Source organism: Rana temporaria, chromosome 3 (assembly GCF_905171775.1).
Source record: "Rana temporaria chromosome 3, aRanTem1.1, whole genome shotgun sequence".
Classification (NCBI taxonomy): Eukaryota; Metazoa; Chordata; class Amphibia; order Anura; family Ranidae; genus Rana; species Rana temporaria.
The window spans coordinates 459,831,424-459,858,196 of NC_053491.1; the positions used below are offsets into that span (position 1 = coordinate 459,831,424).

A 26,773-nucleotide genomic window follows, 5' to 3' on the forward strand; every position below is an offset into this window, starting at 1 on the left:
AGATGGCAGCTTCCTTGGCTGAAAATGATAGGCGGGTTTACTTACACTTTAAATAAAACACGCCCACATCATCCCCATTTGAATTAGGCGGGCTTACGCCGGCCCACATACGTTACACCGCCGTAACTTAGGGTGCAAGTTCTTTCTGAATACGGAACTTGCGCTCGCAGAAAGATACGCTTATCTTTCTGAATCTAGCCCACTGTCTTCTCCAGGCAGGGATCCTCTCCCTAGGCTGACATGGAGACGAGTGAGGGGAAGATGGTCCTCACCCGTCTCCATATCATTGCAGGGCGGCCCCGTGACATCAAAACGTCACTTCCGCCCATAGCTCATAAAGGGACTTTATTTTTTTATTGTAAGTCTAGATAATAATAGATATATAGTCCTCTTGGTAATGTGGCTTCTGGGCTTTGTCCTGCCCTGTGCATGTGTGGGAAATCCTGTGGAGCAGATATACTTGGACAGAGATTAATTCTGCCCAGGGTGGATTTGATTTAAATCGCAAATTAAATCACTAGTAAAAAGGCTTGGATTTAAATCATAATTTTTAAAGAGCAACTGTCATCTCTGTCCCACGCTGGCTCCTTCTCCGACCCACTGTTGATTCAACGACAGTCCCATTCACTTTAATAGAGCGGGTGTTGATGCTTCAGTGACACAACAAGGGACGTGGTGGCAGCAGGTGAGTGGATGCCCGCTAAGGTTGCATTCACACCTGAGCGTAGCTTGTTTGGTCGTTTTTTCCGGCGTTTTGTCGCACGTATCCATGCGTATTTGCGCGTTTGCATACAGCGTCGTCTGACGTTTTTGTACTTCAACGTTTTTTATTTTAGCCAATAGGATAAATTATCATCTTTTCATCACTTGTTGCTATGTTGGTAGATTTTATTTGTCTTCTGCCTGGGTGAAAAGTTCTATTGATTAAAGCGTCAAAACGCCCATAGCAAACGCTCGTTGTCACGCTAGTCGCTTGAATCGAGCATTTCCATTACTTTCTATGGGAAACTCTCAAAAACGCCCAAACCGCCCGATTCGCGCGACAAAAAAGGGTCCGGAACTTGTTTGAGCTTCAGGCGTTCGGCGTCAGGCGTTTTGGAGTGGAGATGTGAACTATCTCCATAGAAAATAATGTATTTTTTCCCCTCTAGCGTTTTGGAGCGTCGCGCTTCAGGCGACAAAACGCTCAGGTGTGAATGCAGCCTAACAGGCGCTGCTACGATGGATCTGAAATGACAGGTACGCTTTAAATGTAAGGACTCATTCTTGCTGGTAGTTTGGGAGTTCCATCCAAAAATGGAACTTCCACTTTAAAGTGGAGGTTCACCCAAAAACTTAATTTTTAACATTAGATTGAGGCTCATTTTGGGAAGCAGAATCGGGTGTTTTTTTAAAAAACGAAGCAGTACTTACCGTTTTAGAGAGCGATCTTCTCTGCCGCTTCCGGGTATGGGCTACGGGACTGGGCGTTCCTATTTGATTGACAGGCTTCCGACGGTCGCATACATCGCGTCACGATTTTCCGAAAGTACCCGAACGTCGGTGCGCAGGCGCCGTATAGAGCCGCACCTATGTTCGGCTTCTTTCGGCTACTCGTGACGCGATGCATGCGACCGTCGGAAGCCTGTCGGAAGGCTGTCAATCAAATAGGAACGCCCTGATTGCAGCAGGGCATGCGCAGGAGGGAATCCACGCGCGGGAGTGACAACATCGCCGCTCCAGCCAATCACAGCGCTGGAGCGGCGATACCCGGAAGACACGCCGGAGCAAGATGACATCTTGCTCGGTGTGGACCAGGTAAGTGTTCTTCACCTCGTTCCAAGGTAAGTATTTCTTTTAAATAAACCTTTTGCCTTGCAGGTTTGAAAAACAAAATTGTTTATGCGGTTTACAACCGCTTTAAGTAGAAAACTATGTAGATAGATTTTTGTTTTTCCCCATAAGGCTTCTAAAAAAATCAGAAGAGATGAGAGTGCTGCGAAAGACCTGTTTGAGGCCATCAGAGGAGGCAAGAGCGCCATTCAGGTGAGAATCTGTGCAGCCATTGTTGCTGCTGTTTTCATTGCTCCTGAACTCCTTACATGGAAGCTGTAGCCTGGCTATGGATGTCTAAGTATTTAAAGAGAAGTATGGATTTTTAAAAAAAACATAGTCACCTAGGTGGATGCAGCATCGTATCTGCAATGAGAACTGAGCGAACAAAGAGGGCTGATCGATAAGTTCCCCCCCCCGCGCGCAAATGTCAGTTAAATCAACGTAGTGCCGTATCGCTAAAAATGGCCCGGTCATTGAGCAGCCAATTCCTCCGGGGCTGAAGTGGTTAAAGCAAAAGATTTGATTTTGTTTTTTATTTTTTTAATCACTTGCTTTTAAGGTCAAAGGAGACATGTCGGGTCTTTTAGACCCCACATCTTTCCATAAAGAGGACCTGTCATCCCTTAATTATATTACAATGGATGTTTACATTCCTTGAGATAGCAATGGAAGTGATTAATTTTTTTTTTTTAAAGGGACAGTGTAAAAATAAAAAAATTATAATAATATATATATATATATATATTTTTTTTTTAAAGAGCCCCCGTGCTCGCGCCCAGTAGTGAACGCTTACGTAGGTCACGCCCACATATGTAAACATTGTTTGCATCACACATGTGAGGTATCGCCATGAACGTTAGAGTGAGATCAATAATTCTAGCACTAGACCTCCTCTGTAACTCTAAACTGGTAAACTGTAGAATTTTTTTAACCACTTAAGGACCGCCTCCTGCACATATACGTCGGCAGAATGGCACGGCTGGGCACATGTACGTCCTGTACTAGTACCCAGCAGTGGCTCGCAGGCGCGCTCCTGCGACCCGGTCCGAAGCTCCGTGACCAGGACCGCGGAACCCGCAGACCCGATCGCCACTGGAGTCCCGTGATCGCTCCCCGGAGCTGAAGAACGGGGAGAGCTGTGTGTAAACACGGCTTCCCCGTTCTTCACTGTGGCGGCTGCATCGATCGTGTGATCCCTTTTATAGGGGGACACAATCGATGACATCACTCCTACAGCCACACCCCCCTACAGTTGTAAACACACTTCAGGGAACACATTGCCCCATCAGCGCCCCCTAGTGGTTAACTCCCAAACTGCAACTGTCATTTTAAATGCATTTTTTGCTGTGAAAATGACAATGGTCCCAAAAATGTGTCAAAATTGTCCGAAGTGTCCACCATAATGTCGCAGTCACGAAAAAAAATCGCTGATCGCCGCCATTAGTAGTAAAAAAAATTTTTTTTTATAAAAATGCAATAAAACTATCCCCTATTTTGTAAACGCTATAAATTTTGCGCAAACCAACCGATACACGCTTATTGCGATTTTTATTTTTTTACCAAAAATAGGTAGAAGAATACGTATCGGCCTAAACTGAGGAAAAAAAAATGTTTATATATATTTTTGGGTGATATTTATTATAGCAAAAAGTAAAAAATATTGCATTTTTTTCAAAATTATAGCGCAAAAAATAAAAACCGCAGAGGTGATCAAATACCACCAAAATAAAGCTCCATTTGTGGGGAAAAAAGGACGCCAATTTTGTTTGGGAGCCACGTCGCACGTCCGCGCAGTTGTCAGTTAAAGCAACGCAGTGCCGAATCGCAAAAAAGGGGCAAGGTCCTTTAGATGCATTTTGGTCTGGGTCTTAAGTGGTTAAAGCGCCGCTTTTGGAGATTTTTAAGTACCGTAGTTCAGCGGCATTCCACGAGTATGTGCCATTTTAAAGCGTAACATGTTGGGTATCTATTTACTCGGCGTAACATAATATTTAATATTATACAAAAATATTGGGATATATATATATTTATTTAATATTTATATTATGCTTTTTTTTTTTTTTTTATTCATTAAAGTGTATTTTTTTCCAAACAAATTGCGTTTGAACGACCGATGCACAAAAATCGTGTGACAAAAAAAAAAATATTTTAATGACTGTTTGGGGTTCTAAAAATACTGATTTTTAACTCGTAATGAACAAATGTCAGAAAAGGGCTCGGTCTGCAAGTGGTTAGGGTCAACTGTTGACATCAAACTGTGGGGTCTTATCTTCTCTCTTGGTGCAGGTTCTTGTTGATGATTGGTTGGACAGTTATAAGAAAGACCGAGCAGCTGCTCTCCTGGAATTGATCAATTTTCTAATACAGACGTGTGGATGTAAAGGTGAGGTTGTGCTTGTATCATGGAGACATCTTATTTTTTAGTTGTATAGCCGGCTGCTGGGAGAGAATCGTGCCGTTATGTACCGGGGGGCGGGGGCGGATTTACTAAAAGCAGAGGCCCATATTCTCGTAGATGGGCGTAAAACTCCGCGGGTGTAATGTATCTCTTTTACGTTACGCCACCGCAAGTTTTGAAGGGAAGTGCTTTATTCACAAAGAACTTGCCTGTAAAGTTGCAGCGGCGTAGCGTAAATCACCCGGCGCAAGCCCGCCTAATTCAAATTAGCCGGGTAGGGGGCGTGGAGCATTTAAATTAAGCGCGTTCCCGCACCGAACGTACTGCGCATGCACCGTCCAAAAAATATCCCAGGGTGCATTGCTCCAAATGACGTCGCAAGGACGTCATTGGTTTCGACGTGAACGTAAATGGCGTCCAGCCCCATTCACGGACGACTTACGCAAATGACGTAAATTTACAAATTTCAACGCGGGAATGACGGCCATACTTAACTTTGGTTGCCCCTCATATAGCAGGGGCAACTTTACGCCGCGCAAACCTAACGTAAACGTCGTAACTTCACTGCGACGACCACGCGTACGTTAGGGAATTCGCGTATCTAGCAAATTTGCATACTCGACGGGGAAAACGACAGAGGCGACACCTAGCGGCAAAAAAAAAAAATGCATTTAAGATCCGACAGCATAAGAGCCTTACGCCGGTCGGATCTAATGGATATCTATGCGTAACTGATTCTAAGAATCAGTCGCATAGATACGACGGCCCAGATTAGGACTTACGACGGCGTACATGGCGTTGCACCGTCGTAAGCCCTTTGAGAATCTGGGCCAGAGAGTGCAAAAATCTGGTGCAGCTCTGCATGGCAGCCAATCAGCTTGTTCAGTGAAGCTTTGACCAAAAACTCTGGAAGCTGATTGGTTTCTATATAGAGCTGAACCAGATTTTGCACCCTCCGGTTTTAGTAAATCAACCCAACAGTCTCCCATTCATTGAATGCCAAATCATCACATTTCTGTACTACAGTCCTTCTATTGTTAGAGTCAGTCCACCCAATACTGATATTTCAGATTCGGAACTATGTAGTATTGACAAACTTTTTATGGAAGTGTTTATATGAGTATCTGCCTCTATGTAGAGCTGCACAATTCTGGCCAAAATGAGAATCAACATTTTTTTTTCTTAGAATAAAGATCACGATTCTCGCGGCGTAACGTCATCTTTCATACTATACCAAAAAAGTGGGTTAACTGTAAAGTTTATTTAATATTTTTTTTTTTTATTAAAGTGTGTTTTTTTTTATTGCATTTGAAAAACTACTGCGCAAATACAGTGTGACCTAAAATATTGTGACAACCACCATTTTATTCAATAGGGTCTCTGCTAAACAAAACATTATAATGTTTGGGGGATCTTTTCTACCAAAAAATTATAATTTTAACTTGAAACCAAGAAGTGTCAGAAAAAGGTTTGGTCTTTACGTGATTAAACTGACCTCATTTACAGATGGAAGTTCATTCCTTAACCACTTAAGGACTGGCACGGCTGGGCACAAGCACGGACCTGTACGTCCTCTTTAAGTGCCCAGCCGTGGGTCGCGGGCGTGCGCCAGCGGCGCGCTCCCGCGACCCAGACCGCAGGACCCGCGGACCCGATCGCCGCTGGAGTCCCACGATCGGTCCCCGGAGCTGAAGAACGGGGAGAGCGTGTGTAAACACAGCTTCCCCGTTCTTCACTGTGGCGGCGTCATCGATCGTGTGTTCCCTAATATAGGGAACCACAATCAATGACGTCACACCTACAGCCCCGCCCCCCTACAGTTAGAAACACAAATGAGGTCATACATAACCCCTTCAGCGCCCCCTTGTGGTTAACTCCCAAACTGCAATTGTCATTTTCACAGTAATCAGTGCATTTTAAATGCATTTTTTGCTGTGAAAATGCCAATGGTCCCAAAAATGTGTCAAAATTGTCCGATTTGTCCGCCATAATGTCGCAGTCACGAAAGAAAACGCTGATCGCCACCATTAGTAGTAAAAAATTTTTTTTTATAAAAATGCAATAAAACTATCCCCTATTTTGTAAAAGCTATAAATTTTGCGCAAACCAACCGATAAACCCTTATTGCGATTTTTTTTTTTACCAAAAATAGGTAGAAGAATACGTATCGGCCTAAACTGAGGAAAAATGTTATATATATATTTTTGGGGGATATTTATTTATTATAGAAAAAAGTTAAAAATATTGTTTTTTTTTTTTCAAAATTGTGGCTTTATTTTTGTTTATAGCGCAAAAAATAAAAACCGCAGAGGTGATCAAATACCACCAAAAGAAAGCTCTATTTGTGGGAAAAAAGGACGCCAATTTTGTTTGGGAGCCACGTTGCACGACCGCGCAATTGTCAGTTAAAGCGACGCAGTGCTGGATCGCAAAAACTGGCCGGGTCCTTTAGCTGCCTAAAGTTCCGGGTCTTAAGTGGTTAAAGAACAAAAGTGACTCTAGAATGTTGTAAAACTTGGCAGACTGCTTGTTTTTGCATAGAAATAGAACCTGGAAAAAGTTCACCTTTTAGGGCCAGGAAACGCCACATGCAGTTCATTGCGTTTTTTTTTTTGTCTGCATCAAAAACGCATGGAAAATTGGTTATATGATTTTCAATGGCATAGTTTGCACCAGTGCTTGCAGTTCCAGAAAAAAAAAGTAGAACCTGCTGCATATTACCTGTACTGGACTGTACTGGAACGCTGTAAAACGCATTAAAAACGCACTAGAACGCACCTGTCCTTATCTAAGGTTAATAAGAAAAAAAGCACTGAACACATCAAAAACGTGCATGCAAAAAAGCACCTGGAACGCATCCGGATTGCGTTTCTATGGTGTGAACTGGCCCAATGGTGAACTTTCACAGGTCCACCTCTTGCGCCCCACCCCCCCCCCCCCCCCTCCCTGGTCCCGATGACCTGGATCGCGGCAATCTCTGGTTCTAAGCCCCAGTATCTTCATGCCAGGAGTCTGGGTGGGACATTTTGGAGCATTCTAATTGGTCAGCGTCGGTGATCTGACGATATGGTTCCTCCTATCGATATGGTTCCTGTCTTGACTGCGCAGGCGCAATCCTTGCCGACGGAAATCACCGAACCTCCAGGGCGATGTGGAATTTGAGGTAAGTGGCCAGTCTGCCTCACGTCCTCGCTTCGCTCGGATGGCTCGCTGCGCTCGCTCGGCCTCCTGGCTCTTTCTCTTTCGTTCATAGACGGACACAGCCTTCATTGACCTTAGGGTTATGCTTCTTCCTACCAGGAGATTTAGGCAGAATTCTACAGCACTTAAGGTGTTAAAAACTTTCCTTCATGCTGCTCCTCCCAGGGGGCGTGGCTCCCCCAGGCATAACCCACACCCTGCTTTAGCAGCCTCAGTTTGTTTTCTGCCTAACGACAGGAGGTCAAGGCTATCTCTGGAGTTCCTGGACTCTGGAGTTTTTTTCTGGCGATTTTTCTCGCTTTTTTTTATTATTTTGTTCCTGCATTTTTGAATCCTGCGATTCTTCTATCAACAGCCGACTGGGTGACAGGCTGGGTCCTCGACTCTTGTAGTCCCCCCATGTTCGGCCTTCGAGCGTGTGCCGGCCCTCAGCTCAGCTTTGGGACGTCCACGACAGGCCCCATTGCTCCAGGGGCGGCCGGGGAACTTTGGTTCTAGGGCACACATATGACCGGTCTCTATGGCTTTGTCACAGTGTGTCTGGCCGACAGCCATGCCGTTTACGGACGTTGGTTCTGTCTGGGATACCTCCAGCCGGGTAGTCGCAGGACAGGTAAGTAGTGGCCCCTTACTCAGGTAAGTGGTCTGGCTGGTGGTTTCCCTGGGGAGGTCGACTGAGGGTCCGCCCTGCTTTCCTCTCTCCCCTTTCTCTCCCTCCTTCCCCTGACTGGGTAGTGGCTGTGAAGGGGGGCCTCCTGGGTTTTCTTTGTTACCACCGGGGCCCGTGTGTTGTTAGGGGGACTGTGTTGTTACTCTGGGGGGTGCTGCTGTGTGCTGCTGTGTTCTATGAGGTAATTTTTACCTCAGACAGCGGCCGTCTTGGAAATCTCCTTGGTTACGCTGTGATTCTTTTCTGAGGTAACAGACAAAGCAGTCAGTGCTGCTGTGTTCTATGAGGTAATTTTTACCTCAGACAGCGGCCGTCTTGGAAATCTCCTTGGTAACGCTGTGATTCTTTTCTGAGGTAACAGACAAAGCAGTCAGTGCTGCTGTGTCCTATGAGGTAATTTTTACCTCAGACAGCGGCCGTCTTGGAAATCTCCTTGGTAACGCTGTGATTCTTTTCTGAGGTAACAAAGCAGTCAGTGCTGCTGTGTTCTATGAGGTAATTTTTACCTCAGACAGCGGCCGTCTTGGAAATCTCCTTGGTAACGATGTGATTCTTCCCTGAGATGACTCGGCACAGCCTCTGGTCAGTTTTAGTGCTGTTACAGTTTTAGTGCTGTGAATCTTCCATGAGGTGAATACACATCACAGTCAGCACATCAGAGCACACCTGAGGTTTTTCAGTTCCCTCTGCAGCTGGGTGGGGTGGTGAATACCGGGGGCCCCCCATGCTCTGCAATAGCAGCAAGGAGGTGACCAGTGGGGTTTTTTTGTCCTGCCTTGCAGGGTGGGTGACTCAGCGCTGACACTATGGAACTCAAGCTATGCCTGAGTTAACCCTTACCGCCCCTCCCCCTGCCACATCTGTTATGTTGGCTGTCCTGGGTTTCTTGCCAGGTTTGAAGCAGCTAGTGCCCGGATGGGGGGTAAAAAAGCGCCCCCTCCCTGAAGCCTGCTTCTGGGGATGACACAGAATCGCTGTTTTTTTCTGGTTCTGTTATGTCAGAGGCTGCGGGTTTTAACCCTTATGGATAGTGAGGATGACTCTGCTGCAGTCAGTTGCTGGCAAGAATTTGTTGGAGCTCTTGTTTCTGCGGTGCGTGAGGCTCTAAAAATTGAGGATGTGGCGGAGACACCTCCGTGTCAGTACCAGCAGACTACCACGCATCGCTGAAGTGTTTCCTTGTGTTCCTTATTTGGACTATATGTTATACAAGGAATGGGATGCACCGCAAAAAGTTTGTCAAAAAACTTTGCAACCCGTTACCCCCTTGAGGGGGGTTTTAAAAAAAAAAAAAAAGTAGGTCTCTCCTCCGCCAGTGGACCCCCCTGTGTCCAGACTGCGCAAGGCCACCACATTGCCTGTGGAAGGGGCTCCTGCATTTCAGGATCCCGCTGATAGGAGAGTGGAGGCCGTGGCCCGCTCCCTATTCACGGTGGTGGGTTCGGCGGTGAGGCCGGCTCTGGCCGGGGCCCTGGCAGGCCCCGACTAAAAGGGCGAAGCTCCTGCTGCAGGAGCTGGAAGAAGGACCTCTAAGGTGGCCTTGGTGATCACCGTTAAGGGTGAACGGTCCTTTTGGGTCTTCCCTGACTGGCATCATTGAGGATGCCACAGGTGGTAAGCGGATGCTGTTCCCACGGTTTGGGAAGGGCTAGGGACCTCGCCCTGTGCAAGGACCCTCCTTGCCTACCTCCGAGCGTTTTTTCGCTCGCCCTGTGCGGTGGGGGTAGGTCTACATGGTGCTTGAATCCCCGCTGCGGGGTAGCAGCGCACCGGATACCGCATGCCTAACAAGTCTGCGGACATACCTGCTTCCGCCTGAAGGTCTGCTCCCGCCCGTGTCTCGGGTGGGAGACTGGCTTCGCATTGCGAAGTGTTTTTCTTGGGGTACAAGATTGAGTTTCTCTCTTGTCTGCCAAACAGGTTTTTTCCCTCCGGCTTCTGGCCTCCTCCGGTTCGCCGGTTGACTCCGTCAGGGGCTGTCCAGGATCTTCTGGTCAGGGGAGTGATTGTGCCAGTTCCCTCGTTGGAACGGTCTCGGGGTTTTACTCCATTCTGTTTGTGTCCCCATGGAGGATGGGGCCCGGTCGATCCTGGGCCTCAAGTCCCTCGTTTTGTTTTTGTCAGGTTTTTCTGGCATCCTTGGATGTCATGAACGTGTACCTGCATATCCTCAAACCACCAGAGATTCTGTGCTTTGCGGTCGGGGGGGGCCATTTTCAATGGTGTCCTTCCCATTCGGCGGGTTTTCGCCAAGGTGCTCGTACCGATACTGGCCCGGCTGTGACAGCGGGGGTTTGTTATCATGGGATGTCTGGACGACATTCTCCTACGAGCTTCTTCGAGCTCTGCATTGGTGGAGCCGTGTCTATCACGTGTCAGGCTCTCCGAGTGTTCGGCTGGTTTCTGGATTGTCCTGAAATCAGGGTTGATTCCGTCTCAGGGATACCTGGGACTGGTCCTGGATTCCTCCGGGGCGGGAGTGTTTTTCTCCTAGCGGAAAAACTTCAGACTCTGCTATCTGCTGTGCAGCAGTTGCCGACCCAGAAGCGGTCATCTCTGCGATTCTGCAGGAAGGTTCTGGGTCAGTTGGTAGCCTCTTTCGAGGCGGTTCCGTATGCCCAATTCCACGCCAGAGTACTACGGAGGGAACTGCTGTCACGATGGGACTAGCTTCCGTCATCTCTGGATTACCAGATTCAGTTGAGTCATCTGATCATGTCTCCCCTGGTATGGTGGCTGGCGTTTCCGGTGCTTCGGGCCGGAAAGTCATTTTTCTGCAGGCCACTGGACAGTGGTCACGACGGATGCCAGCCTCTCCGGTTGGGGAGGGGCGCTTGGGGCACCCAGTCAGCCCAGGGGCACTGGACTCAGGTGGAGTCCTGCCTACTGATCAACGTTCTGGAGCTCCGAGCAATCAAGCTTTGCCTTACCAGGTGGTCCCTGGATCTACAGGGCCGACCGGTCAGGATCCTGTCCGATAACACCACGTCCGTGGCGTAGGTTGATCATCAGGGAGGCACACGGAGTTCTGTTGCAGCGACGGGGGTCGCGCGCATCCTTTCGGTGGGCCGAAGGGTCCGTTCCGGCTCTATCGGCCGGGTACATTCCGGGAATACGGAATTGGCTAGCCGACTACCTAAGTCGCACTGCACTGGGCCAAGGAGAGTGGTCTCTCCACCCGCAGGTGTTTCGGGGTCTGTGCCGAAAGTGGGGCACTCCGGACGTGGACCTTCTAGCGTCCCGTCTCTATATCGGTAGGTGCCACGGTTCGTGGCCAGGTTTAAGGACCCGTGGGCGGACGCGTCAGGCGCGTTGGTGGCTCCTTGGGGTCGCTGTCGCCTACTTTACACCTTCCCTCCTCGGAAGCTTCTTCCTCGCCTGCTGCGCAGAGTAGAAGCTGTAGGGATTCTATCGGTCCTGATTGCCCCAGATTGGCCGCGTCGCTTCTGGTACGCGGACCAGGTGCGTCTGCTGGCAGACGCCCCCTAGCGTCTTCCCCTGGGAATTGATTTTCTGTTACAGGGTCCAATCTTCCACCCTGTTTCACAGCCACCGGCCTTAGCGACGTGGCTGTTGAGAGCCAGGGGCTTAAGGACCGAGGCCTATTGGGCTCGGTGGTCTCTACCGTGCTGCCTGCACGGAGGTCTACCTCACGTAGGTTTTTTCCTCATACATGGAAGGCCTACTTCTCTGTGTGTGGGGAGATGAACTGGCACTCTCGTACATGCGTTGTGTACAGGATTCTGCTGTCTTTGCAGCAGGGAGTGGTTCAGGCTCTCGCCTTACGTACGGTTAGGAGCCAGATTTCTGCTCTGGCTGTTTTTTACTTGCAGCGACCCTTGGCATAGCACTCCTGGGTGCGTGCGTTGGGTCAGGGGGTCTGGCAGGTGGCCCCTCCGGTGCGCCCTCCATTACCCCCATGGGACTTGAATTTAGTCCTTTCAGTGCTTCGGGATGCTCCCTTTGAGGACATTCGGGAGGTTTTTTGTTTTATTGTCACAAAAGGTGATTTTATTTCTGGTAGCAATTACCTCGATCAGACGGGTGTCTGTCTGTTCTGGTGGCCTTGTCTTGCAAGGCTCCCTGCTTGGTCATCCGTAAGGACGAGGTGGTGCTGCGGCCGCAGCCGTTTTTCTCCCTAAGGTCGTTTCGGCTTTTCACTTGGATGTGGACATTGTTCTTCCATCCTGGTGTCCTCAGCCGAAGAACCCGAAGGAGGCCACTTTACATTCTTTGGATGTGGTTCGGGCCCTTCGAGTTTACTTGTCGGCGACAGCTCCGTTCCGGATGTCGGACTCGCTGTTCGTGTCTGTGTCCGGTCCCAGTAAGGGCCTGGCAGTTTCGTCGGCCACCATTTCCAGGTGGATCCGACGGATTGTGCTTCAGGCCTACGCCCTGAAGGGGCGGGCGCCTCCCTTTCGGGTCACGGCGCATTCGACCAGGGCGATCGGGGCCTCTTGGGCTTCCGACACCAAGCCTCTGTGTTACTGGTGTGTAAGGCTGCGACCTGGTCGTCGGTCCACGCTTTTTCAAAGTTTTATATGGTGGATGTGAGTGCATCTTCGGATGCCTCCATTGGCCGCAGGGTGTTACAGGCGGCAGTTTAAGGTTGGAGTTCCTCCGTTGAGTAACTCCGGTTTTTGTTTGGGGTGTAACCTGTTTTTGCTGTGTTATTTTTCCCACCCCTCGAATTTTTTTGACACTGCTTGGGGACGTCCCTAAGGTCAATGAAGGCTGTGTCCGTCTATGAACGAAAGAGAAAAAAGGATTTTTGTACTCACCGTAAAATCCATTTCTCTGAGTTCATAGACGGACACAGCACCCACCCCTCCTTTGTTTGTACTGCTTGTTACGAACTGAGGCTGCTAAAGCAGGGTGTGGGTTATGCCTGGGGGAGCCACGCCCCCTGGGAGGAGCAGCATGAAGGAAAGTTTTTAACACCTTAAGTGCTGTAGAATTCTGCCTAAATCTCCTGGTAGGAAGAAGCATAACCCTAAGGTCAATGAAGGCTGTGTCCGTCTATGAACTCAGAGAAATGGATTTTACGGTGAGTACAAAAATCCTTTTTTTTTTAACATCCTCCAATCCACGGGGATGTTAAGGAATGAGCCTGGATGCCGCCCGAGGTTCTGAGATTTCCGTGGGCTTCGTCCGTGCTTGCGCAGTCAGGCAGGGAACCATCTCGATAGGGGAACCAGATCGACACGACACCGGCACTTAGGTGGTGCCGACCAATTAGTAACCGCATAGCCCGTCCTGTCGGCTATGGAGAAGACGGATGGATGCAGAGCGGATTTCTAAGCACCGGACACCTGGCGCAGATACTCCGGGGCTTAGAACTCAGAGATGGTTGCGTTCTAGGTCAGCGAGGGGGGGGGGGGCCTGTGTAAATTCACCTCTCTGTAAAAGTGAACTTACACTTTAACCACTTAACGACCGCCGCATGTACATATACGTCCACAGAATGGCACATACAGGCAGATCGGCGTACATGTATGTCCCTGCCTTTCCGCGGGTCGGGGGTCCGATCGGGACCCCCCCCGGTACATGCGGCGGTCGGAAATCGTGTGGGGGCGATCCGGGATGAGGGCGCGGCTATTCGTTTCTAGCCGCCCCCTCGCGATCGCTCCCTGGAGCTGAAGAACGGGGAGAGCCGTATGTAAACACGGCTTCCCCGTGCTTCACTGTGGCGGCTGCATCGATCGTGTCATCCCTTTTATAGGGAGACTCGATCGATGACGTCAGACCTAAAGCCACATCCCCCTACAGTTGTAAACACACACTAGGTGAACCCTAACTCCTACAGCGCCCCCTGTGGTTAACTCCTAAACTGCAACTGTCATTTTCACAATAAACAATGCAATTTAAATGCATTTTTTGCTGTGAAAATGACAATGGTCCCAAAAATGTGTCAAAATTGTCCGAAGTGTCCGCCATAATGTCGCAGTCACGAAAAAAATCGCTGATCGCCGCCATTAGTAGTTAAAAAAAAAAAAAAATGCAATAAAACTATCCCCTATTTTGTAAACGCTATAAAAAAAAAAAATTTCACCAAAAGTAGGTAGAAGAATACGTATCAGCCTAAACTGAGGAATTTTTTTTTTTTAATATATGTTTTTGGGGGATATTTATTATAGAAAAAAGTAAAAAATATTGCATTTTTTTTCAAAATTGTCGCTCTATTTTTGTTTAAAGCGCAAAAAATAAAAACCGCAGAGGTGATCAAATACCACCAAAAGAAAGCTCTATTTGTGGAAAAAAAAGGACGTCAATTTTGTTTGGGAACCACGTCGCACGACCGCGCAATTGTCTGTTAAATCGACGCAGTGCCAAATCGCAAAACCTGGCCTGGGCATTTAGCTGCCTAAAGGTCCGGGGCTTAAGTGGTTAAGATTGCAAGGGGGAAAATAAATTGCGATCTCGATTCTTACGGATTAACTGTGCAGCTCTACCTCAATGGCACTTCTAGTCTACTTTACCTGCCACAGCCTAACCAAATGCTAAACCATTTCACATTGGAGTCGGTTACATTTGATGTAAGAAAGCAGAGAATGTGAAATCTGCCCACAGAAATTCAGGGGGAATGTACCAATTCACTGTTGCAGGGGGAGCAGTTATAGATGCTTCTCTTTCTAAAATAAAAAAAAACAGTTCTTTGTGTGAATGCCTTTAGTTACCTTTGTCTGTTTATTGCCAGGTGTGGTGACCCAGGAAATGTTGGATAAAATGGAGAATGCGGACATCATTCGAAAGATGACTGAAGACTTTGGCGAGGTCTGTGCTGGACTAGGAAGAGAGGACTTGTAATCCTGCTTTGTATATTGTGGGGTTTTAACCCGCCAACCCCCCCCCCCCCCCCCCCGCTCCTGCCCAGACCAGTTTTCAGCGCTATCGCATTTTGAATGACAATTGCGCGGTCATACAACACTGTACCCAAGCACTAAGGGCAAGATTCACGTACCTGGGCCGCGGCGTAACGTATTCCCGTTTACGTTACACCGCCACAAGTTTTCAGCGTAAGTGCTTGATTCACAAAGCACTTGCCTGTAAACTTACGGCGGTGTAACGTAAAGGCGTCCGGCGCAAGCCCGCCTAATTCAAATGGGGCGTGTACCATTTAAATTAGGCGCGCTCCGCGCCGGACGTACTGCGCATGCTCCGTTTTGAAATTCCCGCCGTGCTTTGCGTGAAGTGACGTAATTTTTTTGAACGGCGACGTGCGTAACATACTTTCGTATTCCCGGACGTCTTACGCAAAAAAAATTAATAATTGAAATTCGATGCGGGAACGACGGCCATACTTTTAACATGGCTCGTCTAAAGTTATGCCATGTAAAAACAGGCTTAACTTTGCGACGGGAAAAAATGACTAGCGACGACGTATCGAACGCGAAAACCTTCGTGGATCGCCGTAAAAGCTAATTTGCATACCCGACGCAGGAAACATTTGTTGTCGGAAAATCTGATGGAGCGTACAAACCGTCAAATTTTCAGACAAAACCCTTCCATTACACATTTGTTGTCGGAAAATCCGATCGTGTGTGCGAGGCTTTAGGCAGCACTGATCAATTGGCACTGACGGGCATCACTGATGGGCACTAAGTGCCATCTCTATTGGGCATTGATTGGCATCCCTGGTGGGCATCCTCGGGGGGGGGGGGGGGGCGGTCACTGCGCTGATGATAATAAAAAATCAGCACAGACCCCCCTGTCAGGAGAGTAGCCTATCGTCTCTCCTCTTCTCGCGTCTGTCAGTGCAAGTGGAGGAAAAGCAGATAAACGGCCCAGTCAGGATAACTCAACCGTTTTCCGGCCGTCATTCTGAATACAGTGGGCGGGAAGTGGTTAAAGCGGTTGTAAACCCCAAATGGGGTCACATACTAGCACATCACTAGCATCACATACTAGCACATTATGAGAATATTACCTTAGAATGAAGCCCTCCTACGCTGCAATGTCACTGCTGAGAGGACTGGCATCTCCCCCCCCCCCCAGTCTTCCTTCTGGGTTCGTGGCCTCCGGGTACATGAGTGGCACTGTGAGCCAGACCTTCGGAGCGCATGTGCCAGTTATGTCATCGGCTGCATACACTTTGAATATCTCCTACCTAAACACTGCAATTTATTCACAGTACCTACAATCAAGCCTTATTATAGGCTTACCTGTAGGTACATGTGATGTAACAGAATTCACTACCACTTTAAAGACAAAAGGAAAATGTTCAGTATTTTTTTTTATTCCTATTGTATTATAATATGCATGTTTTTGTTAGTTTTTTTACCCTTACCAGTGTTCACTTTTAAAATATAATCTTTAATTGTCATTTTAATCCTACTGTAGGACTCTTCAGACTATCCGCTGTCACTCAGTACACAGCCTTGGAGGAAATTTTGTCTCAACTTTGGGGAGTTCCTGGATAAGCTTGTCATCAGCTGTCAGTATAATATCATGTATGACGACGTTCTCATGGACACCCTCATCTCACTCCTTACTGGGCTTTCCGATTCGCAGGTGCGAGCTTTCCGTCACACAAGCACCTTTGCAGGTGAGAACATTTTATCACATCATGAGAGTTCCAAATGAACTTGAGTAAAAAGATGGAAAAATAGGATTTCTCTTTTCCTCCATGGGCGGACACAGCTCCTTTAGTCTTGACAAGTGGTTATGTTTGGTCTACCTCTCCTAATAGACGGAACATAACCCACTTGTCAAGACTAAAGGTGCTGTGTCAGTCCATGGACGACAGAGAAAAGGATTTTACGGTGAGTACAAAAAATTATATTTTCTCTTTTTGTCCATGGACGGACACAGCTCCTTCAGTCTTGACAAGTGGGTTATTATGTTCCCTCTATTAGGAGAGGTAGATGGAATATAACTACTTGTCAAGACTAAAGGAGCTGTGTCCGTCCATGGACGACAGAGAAGAGGATTTTACGGTGAGTACAAAAAGCAGGTTTTGAGAACATCACCTGATTGGCTGAAAGGACAGGCGATCCTATGGGACGCCTAGGAGGAGGGGAGGAGCCGCACGGCGAAAGCTGCCATGATGGAGGTGAGGACGCAGGAGCCGATGCCTGACACCCGCCACCTAGATGGGGCAAGTGCCAGACAGTCCGTCAGACAGCAGGCGGGGGAGGTCCCACGGGGGCGGGGTTGTTTGCACCCGCCACCACTGCATTTAAGTATATCTGATTGGATAGGTGTATATTCTATTTATTTTTTAAACTAATGTAAAAGTTATTAATTTAGAAGAGGCTCACTGGGTCATTATTGAAACCAACCTAAAGCTCCACTTTCCATGTACTTGTAAATGAAGCTAGAAATTCTTACTGTGGTAAGAGGATTCAAGGATTCAATGAGAAATGTGTATTTCGTAGCCATGAAAATAATGACCGGTATGGTGAAAGTAGCAAAGGAATTGACTCATCACATTGACACAAGCAAGCGTCAGCTGGATGTGGAGAGGGCAAAAAGCCCAGAAAATAGGGCGCCAGAGAGGCTGGAGAATCTGCGGGAGAAGATACAAGAGGTAATGGAGCCAAATATTGTTTAAATGGTTTACAATGTGCTCAACCACTTAATGCCCAATCACATACATGTCACACGTAACATTGTGTTCAAGCAGTGATGCCGGGGCCATGGCTGCAGCTGTCATAGGATGCATTAAGGTGAAAAAAAACACGAACCTTTACAACCCCTTTAACCACTTGGTATCCCTGCTATAGTGAAAAGACGGCCACAAGGTGGCTCTCAATTGCCGGGAGGACGTCTATAGACGTCCTCGGTTCCTCCGGCCACTGGGGGGCGCGCGAGCGCCCGCCGCATCGCTGCAGTGCCGATGCGCGTGTCTGGCAGCCGCGATGTCCGCCAGACTACCACGATCGGCGGTTACACAAACGCACAGATTCACGTCCTGTCAGGGAGAGGAGACCGATGCTGTGTCCCCCTGTACATAGGGACACAGATCAGTCACCTCCCCCAGTCAGTCCCCTCCCCCCACAGTTAGAAACACTATGCAGGGCACACACTTAACCCCTTGATCGCCCCCTAGTGTTAACCCCTTCCCTACCAGTGACATTTACACAGTAATCAGTGCATATTTATAGCACTGTTCGCTGTATAAATGTGAATGGTCCCAAAAATGTGTCAAAAGTGTCCGATGTGTCCGCCATAATGTTGCAGTCCCAATAAAAATCGCAGATCGCCACCTATACTAGTAAAAAAAAAAAAATAATAAAAAAATCATAATTCTGTCCCCTATTTTGTAAGCGCTATAACTTTTGCGCAATCCAGTCGCTTATTGCAGTTTTTTCTCTTTTTTTTTCAAAAAATATGTAGAAGAATACGTATCGGCCTAAACTGAGAATTTTTTTTTATTTTTTTTTTTTTTTTTAATTGGGATATTTATTATAACAAAAAGTAAAAAAATATTGTGTTTTTTTCAAAATTGTCGCTCCTTTTTTTGTTAATAGCGCAAAAAATAAAAACCGCAGAGGTGATCAAATACCACCAAAATAAAGCTCTATTTGTGGGGAAAAAAGGACGTCAATTTTGTTTGGGAGCCACGTCGCACGACCGCGCAATTGTCAGTTAAAGCGACGCAGTGCCGGAAGCTGAAATTTCGCCTGGGCAGGAAGGGGGTATATGTGCCCAGTAAGCAAGTGGTTAAGGGCCGAGCCTGTTTCTGAGATTTGTGGTTTACAAGGTTTTTTTTTGCTAGGAAATTACTTCGAACCCCCAAACATTATACATTTTGTTTTCTAACCCCTTAGAGAATAAAATGGCGGTCGTTGCAATACTTTTTGTCACACCGTATTTGCGCAGCAGTCTTACAAGCGCACTTTTTTGGGGAAAAAAATCACCCTTTTGAATAAAAAAATAAGACAACAGTAAAGTTAGCCCAATTATTTTATATTGTGAAAGATGATGTTACGCCAAGTAAATGGATACCCAACATGTCATGCTTCAAAATTGTGCCCACTCGTGGAATGGCGACAAACTTTTACCCTTAAAAATCTCCATAGCGATGTTTAAAAAATTCTATAGATTGCATGTTTTGAGTTACAGAGGAGGTCTAGGGCTAGAATTATTGCTCTCGCTCTAACGATTGCGGCGATACCGCACGTGTGTGGTTTGAACACAGTTTTCATATGTGGGCACTGCTCAAGTATGCGTTCCCTTCTGCACGTGAACTCGGCAGGACGGGGCGCGTTTTTAAATATTATTTTTTTTTTATTTATTTTACCTAAGTCCGCTCTGGTGCACCTGGTTCCTGCTCTTCAGCGAGTGCCCCCATTGCAACTCGGCTTGCTAAGGGGGCATTTGTGCATGCTCGCTCCCAAGCCGTTGCAGGTACAGTGTGAATTGTGGTGCGATTAGAGCAGGGGTGTCAAACTGGCGGCCCTCCAGCTGTTGCAAAACTACAAGTCCCATGAGGCATTGCAAGGCTGACAGTTACAAGCATGACTTCCACAGGCAGAGGCATGATGGGACTTGTAGTTTCGGAACAGCTGGAGGGCCGCCAGTTTGACACCCCTGCATTAGAGCTATACAAAATGAACAGGCTCAAATCGCACTGCAAAGAATCGCATGTGATTTGAACAGGAATGCGGTGAGATTCCTGTCCGAATCACATGCGGTTTCCCGCACTGCAATAGTGTGAACCGGGGCTAGGCTTTGGAACAACTTTAATGCCTCTTACCGCACCCAAACACATCACAGAACAAGCTTTGATTCTTGGCGGGTAGCAAAGGGGATTAACGTAAACATGCATTTTGGAAATGGACATGGCGGCATAGAACAGACAGAAAACGGTTGTATGGCTTTGCCGGTTGCAGAGCCATGAATTGGGATTATAGCTAAAGCCAGTTTTGGATTTTTATGTGAAGATTTAATCCATTATAAAGAGAGAGGACAGCTGTGATGCCCACATGTGGAATATTTATGTTGAAATCGGAGTTCCCCTTTAAAATGCTGGCCTGGATGTGATTTGTTGCTTTGGGCAATGCTTACCATTCTCATTTCAGACACGTTGCTGGGTCAGGGTCAGGTATCATTCAGCATTCTTATTTCAGACACGTTGCTGGGTCAGGGTCAGGTATCATTCATCACTGAAGGCTAAGAGCAGTTCTTCAGATTTACAGCACTTGGTGTTAAAGGGTGACGTATCATTTCATTTGTGTCTGCTTTTTTTCAGCTTGGTTCAAACTTGGAGGATGTCGGAAATATGATGAATTCTTTATTCAAAGGCGTGTTTGTGCACCGCTATCGGTGAGTCATTTTGGTTATCTCATTGTTCTTCTTATTTCTTGATGCAAACTCTATTAGCTTGGTGACCCCCATCTTTGAAGTGCACTGTTGGCAGGTGAATTAGTATTATTATTATACAGGATTTCTATAGCGCCAACAGTTTGCGCAGCGCTTTACATTGGGGAAGACAGTACAGTCACAATACAATGCAATACAGGAGGGATCAGAGGGCCCCGCTCGTTAGAGCTTACAGTCTAGAAGGATAACTAACATTTCAGTGCTTCTCGCCTGCCATTTATAAAAGTCCTACTTTTAACCACATGCTTACTGGGCACTTAACCCGCCCCCCGCCCCAGACCAATTTTCAGCGCTGTCACCCTTTGAACAACAATTGCGCGGTCATACAATAGTGTACCCAAAGCATTTTTTTCCACAAATAGAGCTTTCTTTTGGTGGAATTTTATCACCTCTGCGTTTTTTTAGGTAGATTCAGTAAGAGTTAGGCCGGCTTATCAGTAGATACGCCAACCTAACTCGGAATCTACGCCGACTTATGTTTAAGTGTATTCTCAATCAGAGATACACTTAAACATATCTAAGATACGACGGCTTGCGCCGTCCTATCTTAGGTTGCAATATTTTGGATGGCCGCTAGGTGGTGCTTCCATTGCGGTCGGCGTAGAATATGTAAATGAGTAGGTACGCCGATTCACGAACGTACGCCCGGCCGACGCAGTACATTTACGCCGTTTACGTTAGAGATAGGCCGCCTAAAGTTAGAGCTAGGCCCTAGTTGGAATAGTAATGTTAAGTATGGCCGCTGTTCCCGCGTCGAAATTCAAAATTTTTATGTCGTTTGCGCAAGTCGTCCGTGAATCGGGATTTACGTTGTTTACGTCCACGTCGAAATCAATAGGCCTGTGCGGCGTACTTAGCCGCAATGCACACTGGGAAATGTAGGCGCCCGGCGCATGCGCAGTTAAAAAAAACATTAAAAACGTAAGGTCAAGCCCCATTGACATAAAACACGCCCCCTTACACACATTTGAATTAGGCGCCCTTACGCCCGCCCGCTTTAGGCTACGCCGCCGTAACTAAGCAGGCAAGTACATTGTGAATCATGTACTTGCCTCGCTAACTTACGGCGGCGTAGCTTAAATGCCTTAAGCTACGCCGCCGCAAAGTTGCGGCATTGTATGTGAATCTAGGCATTTATTTTTTGTTAAAAAATGTTTTTTTTTTTTATTCAAAACCGGTTTATATTTTGTTATAAAATTTTGCAAACAGGTAATTTTTCTCCTTCATTGATGTACGCTTATGAGTCTGCACTGATGGGCACTGATAGGCTGCACTGATAAGCTGCATTGATGGGCACTGATAGGGCAGCACTGGTGGGCACTGAGAGGTGGCACTGGTGGGCATGGAGAGGTGGCACTGATAGCTGGCACTAATAGGTGGCAGTGATCGGAACTGGTAGATGGCACTGATTGGCACCACTGGTGGGCATTGATAGGTGACACTGATTGCTGGCACTGTTATGCACTGGTGGGCACTGATTCGTGGCACTGTGGGCACTGGCAGGTGGTGCTGGTTGAGACCACTGTGCCTCTTCCTCTTCGGGACCGATGGCCCTTGCACAGAAGCCATTGATCGGCTTTTTTTTTTCCTCACGATAACAGCGTGAGGAGAAATGAGAAAAAGATTGGCGAGCTTCTGTTTACATCACGTGATCAGCTGACAGTTGATTACATGGTAAGGGGCCGAGATCGGCCCCTTACTCCGATCTGTGATCACCCGAGTCTCATTGACTCAGTGATAACAGAGCGCGCACTGCAGGGGGAGCGTGCAAAGGGGAGGACGTGTATGTGTGTGTGTGTATATATAATGTGTGTGTGTGTGTGTGTGTGTGTGTGTGTGTATATATAACATATATACACACATACACAGTGGTTAAAGCAAACTCCCCCCCATCCATCAATGTTTCCATACTTTATTTTGCTAAGAAATCACATTGAAAAACACCCCCCTAGCATTTTTATGGCCAAGGTCATCTTGAGTAAGGGCAGATGAGTCATGTACTTCCTGGAATCCATCTGTCCTAAGCTCAGGCATGCAGGCAGGAGGGTGTGCTTGGCTGAGAAAACCCCTCCTCCCCTCCCTCAAGACTCCTGGGATGTAATCTGAAAAAAATAAAAATAGTTTAAAACACGTGACTATGATGATATAATTCCCTATCTATTTAATGCTAGCAGCATAATGATTACAAATAGTCAATGATGTATGAGAGAGAGTGAAGTTCCACCTTAATGTAGCACTCTCTCCTCTGCAGACTGCCATGTGTTGTACTCCTTTTAATAATACCGTGTTGTGCCTTTGGCTGGCAGAGACTGCCTGCTGCATTGCAATGCATTAATCCTCGGCCTGGGCTGAGTTACTGGGCAGACCAGACTCAGGAATAAAAAATCTCATATCCCTCAATGTAGCAGGAGAGCTCTGATTCCTGCCTAAGCTGGGCTGTCATTCTGTATAATGGCTAAAGATGATCTCCAGCACCCCCCCCTCCCCCCCCCCCCCACCACCACCAAAAAATCCAAAGTCAGCAGCTACAAATACTGTAACTGCTGACTTTTATTATTAGGACACTTACCTGTCCAGGGATCCCACAATGTCGGCACCCCAGCCACTATTTCAGGTGCTGCCGCCACAATCTGTTGTAAGGGAAACCAGCTTTGCGGGGTTCACTGCGCGAAGTGTGCTGTGCTTGGTGAATGGCTCTGCGGCTGGGGAAGGAGGAGGGAGGGTGTGAACTTCGGAGGGACCTGCGATGAGGTCTCCTGGAAGTGGGTATGGGTACCTATCAAAAACCGGTACCCATCCCCCCCCCCCGAAAGGTACCAAATGTGGCAGCGGAGGGGGGGGGGGCAAAAAAGCAGGGCTTCCCCTTTTGGGTGGAGCTCCACTTTAAGACGCATTATAATCATTATAAATATAATAAGTGTTTGTTATGATATATTAATGATTTCAGCAGTTCCTCAACACTGTGGTCTGACCATTTCTTTTCTGCTGTTGTACATAGTGATGTCCATGCCGATGTCCGCGCTCTGTGCATAGAAGAACTTGGAATCTGGATCAAAAGCTACCCCCATTCCTTTTTGAATGATAGCTATCTGAAGTATTTGGGGTGGAATTTGCATGACAAGGTGAGGAAGATCGAGATGCCAATTGGCATGAGGATGGTCAAGCACGGAGGTCACATCTATTATTCCTCTGAATGCTGCTGTATACACTCTTCACCCTGAAGTGGCCAGCAGCGGTCTGTGTTCCTAGAAAGGCTGGATGAACTCTGGGATTGGGGGGGGGGGGGGGCATTGTGCTGGGAAGTAGAAATAGTGAGGTGGTTTTATAGCCACCAGAGGCACTTCTACTAAGCAGTCACAAGCTGGCTGGTATCATCCTTCTGTTTGCCATATTGTAAAATATGCCAGATAACGGTTAAAGCCCAACCAGCCAAAAGTTTTTTGGTTTGTTTTTTCACCTAAAGCGTGGCTGGGTTATAAACCTCTGTTGAGGAGATTACCCTTTCACTTCCTGTTCTGATACATTTGAAAAGACAGGAAGCGGGGAGTTGTCTACTAAACAGAGACACACGTAGCTGTGAGTTGAGACAATTGAGTGGTTCAGCTGCTTGCACGCTCCAAAAAATTGGCAGTATGGGCTTTTAAAACCCATATCTGGGCAGAACTGGAACCCCCACCCATCCAGCTCACCCCACTTACCCCCCCCTTTTTCTACCCATTACTATTTAAAACCAAAAAAAGTATCTAAGCCCATTTTAACTTACTAAATCCACCTTCACCATACCTACGGTGGCACAGCATGATCCACAGCATTTGGTATTGTCTCCCTGAATCACACAAACTCTGGGAATTTAGGACCAGGATACAGATTTAGGGCCTTTGTGCCCAAACCAGCAATGACTGCTTTAGACTGTGAAGCTCAGAGCAGGTGTTAAAGGGGTTGTAAAGGTACAATATTTTTTTTTCCTAAATAGCTTCCTTTACCTTAGTGCAGTCCTCCTTCACTTACCTCATCCTTCCATTTTTGCTTTTAAATGTCCTTATTTCTTCTGAGAAATCCTCACTTCCTGTTCTTCTGTCTGTAACTCCACACAGTAATGCAAGGCTTTCTCCCTGGTGTGGAGTGTCGTGCTCGCCCCCTCCCTTGGACTACAGGAGAGTCAGGACACTCTATGTTGCAGATAGAGAAAGGAGCTGTGTGTTAGTGGGCGTCCTGACTTTCCTGTAGTCACGTGACTAAGGCAGCTCTAATTCATTCACCACATCCCGGAAGGATTTGCTTGTGGGCTTCAGAAGCGTCCATCAATTATTTTTATAAATTCACTTTTGCGGCAGAATGACATTGCGGGGGGCGATGAAATAAGGACACGTGAGTACCATATTGAGTAAGTTAAGAGCGGCCGATGCATATAAAAAAAAAAAAAAATAATATTTCCGCAGAACCCCCGCTTTAAATCGGTTGTAAACCCGCATCAATTTTTTTTTCCTCCTGCAAGGCAAAAGTCATAATGAGCTAATATGCACCGCATATTAGCTCATTATGAAATACTTACCTCGGAACGAGGTGTGTAGCACTTACCTGGTCCACGCCGAGCGAGATTTCATCTTGCCTCGGCGTGTCTTCCGGGTATCGCCGCTCCAGCGATGTGATTGGCTGGAGCGGCGATGACGTCACTCCCGCGCGTGCACGCGGGAGATTTAAAACTCGGCAAGGTCCGGCGGCTGCCGGTCCTTTCGCCGTAGATCCCCCCTGCGCATGCGCCGCGGCACATTGCCAGGGGAATATCTCCTAAACTGTGCAGGTTTAGGAGATATTCTCCTTACCTACAGGTAAGCCTTGTTATAGGCTTACCTGTAGGTAAAAGTAAAAAAAGTGGGTTTACAACCACTTTAAGGCCTCCTCCCCTTCTCCTCTGTATTATTTGGCTAATTTTTTCTTTTGGAGGGGGGGGGAATAGGTACCTAGATTTGACCGGTATCCGCTCCCAAGTACACTCGTATTGCCTCTCCCTCCCCACAGTCTTCTGGGACACGTCACCTGTTCCAAAATACAGCAGGATCATTAACAATGCACAGCATGGCTCGCTCATGCACAGTGGGCACCCGGCTGTGAAACTGCAAGCTGTCACAGCTGAGTGCCAACAGTATAGATGCCGGGGACAGAAGACAGATGGAACAAACGTCTCGGGTAAGCACATCGCTGTGTCCTGGAAAGGTGAGTGTCTATTTATTAAAAGTCAGCAGCTACATTTTTTTGTGAGCGGCTCACGTATGCGCAGCCTGCAGCCGCAAGGCCTCACTGCCGGTTTCCCTTAGTCAAGATGTCGGCACCTGGACCTAAAGCCTATAGAAGCATGGGCTTGGGTGAAGACAACACTGGATCCCTGGACAGGTAAGTGTCCTTATATTAAAAGTCAGCAGCTACAGTTTTTGTAGCTGCTGACTTTTAATAAACACAAATGACTGGAGGTCCTATTTAAGCATGAGAGGTAGGTTGCTCAGCTAAGTGTCATATCAGCTGTAATCTTATGAAGAAGCACTGCAAATGTTGGTTGTTGCAGTAGATTATAAAAAAAAAACATTAATGGGCAGTAAATGAAGTAGACTTTCTTATGCCACGTACACACGATCGGAATTTCCGACAACAAAACGTGGATTTTTCTCTTCCGCTCATGGACGGACACAGCAGCCTTTGACCTTAGGGTATTATATCCTTCCTTCCAGGAGAGACTAGGCAGAAAACAGCACTTTAAGTGTTAAAACACTAGCTTAGTTTGCTGTGTTGTTTTCCCACCCCTCAAATTTTTTTGACACTGCTTGGGGCCGTCCCTAAGGTCAAAGGCTGCTGTGTCCGTCCATGAACGGAAGAGAAAATAGGATTTTTGTACTCACCGTAAAATCCATTTCTCTGAGTTCATGGACGGACACAGCACCCACCCCTCCTTTTGTTTGTACTGCTTGTTACGAACTGGAGCTGCTCAGTCAGAGTGTGGGTTATACCCGGGGGACCACGCCCCCTGGGAGGAGCTGTACTGAGGAAAGTGTTTTAACACTTAAAGTGCTGTTTTCTGCCTAGTCTCTCCTGGAAGGAAGGATATAATACCCTAAGGTCAAAGGCTGCTGTGTCCGTCCATGAACTCAGAGAAATGGATTTTACGGTGAGTACAAAAATCCTATTTTTTGGAATGTTGGCTTAAACTTGTGTTGCATACACACGGTCACACAAATGTTGACGGAGATTCCGAACCTTCGAGAACGCGGTCACGTACAACACTACGACGAGCCGAGAAAAATGAAGTTCAATGATTCCGAGCATGCGTAGGATTTTTGTGCGTCGGGATTACAGACGTTCGGAATTTCCGA

General features: G+C 47.2%; 1 protein-coding gene across 2 annotated transcripts in view; it reads left to right on the forward strand.

The window, feature by feature from the left end:
* STAG3 (stromal antigen 3) overlaps window positions 1-26,773 on the forward strand; it is a 137,122-nt gene that overhangs the window by 25,745 nt on the left and 84,604 nt on the right. For both annotated transcript variants that reach the window (XM_040346752.1, XM_040346753.1), the window contains exons 4-10: window positions 1,945-2,025; window positions 4,102-4,198; window positions 14,782-14,858; window positions 16,425-16,629; window positions 17,462-17,613; window positions 20,281-20,354; window positions 23,410-23,533. In XM_040346752.1, the coding sequence (XP_040202686.1) occupies window positions 1,945-2,025; window positions 4,102-4,198; window positions 14,782-14,858; window positions 16,425-16,629; window positions 17,462-17,613; window positions 20,281-20,354; window positions 23,410-23,533 (810 nt within the window). The remainder of the gene's footprint in view (window positions 1-1,944; window positions 2,026-4,101; window positions 4,199-14,781; window positions 14,859-16,424; window positions 16,630-17,461; window positions 17,614-20,280; window positions 20,355-23,409; window positions 23,534-26,773) is intronic.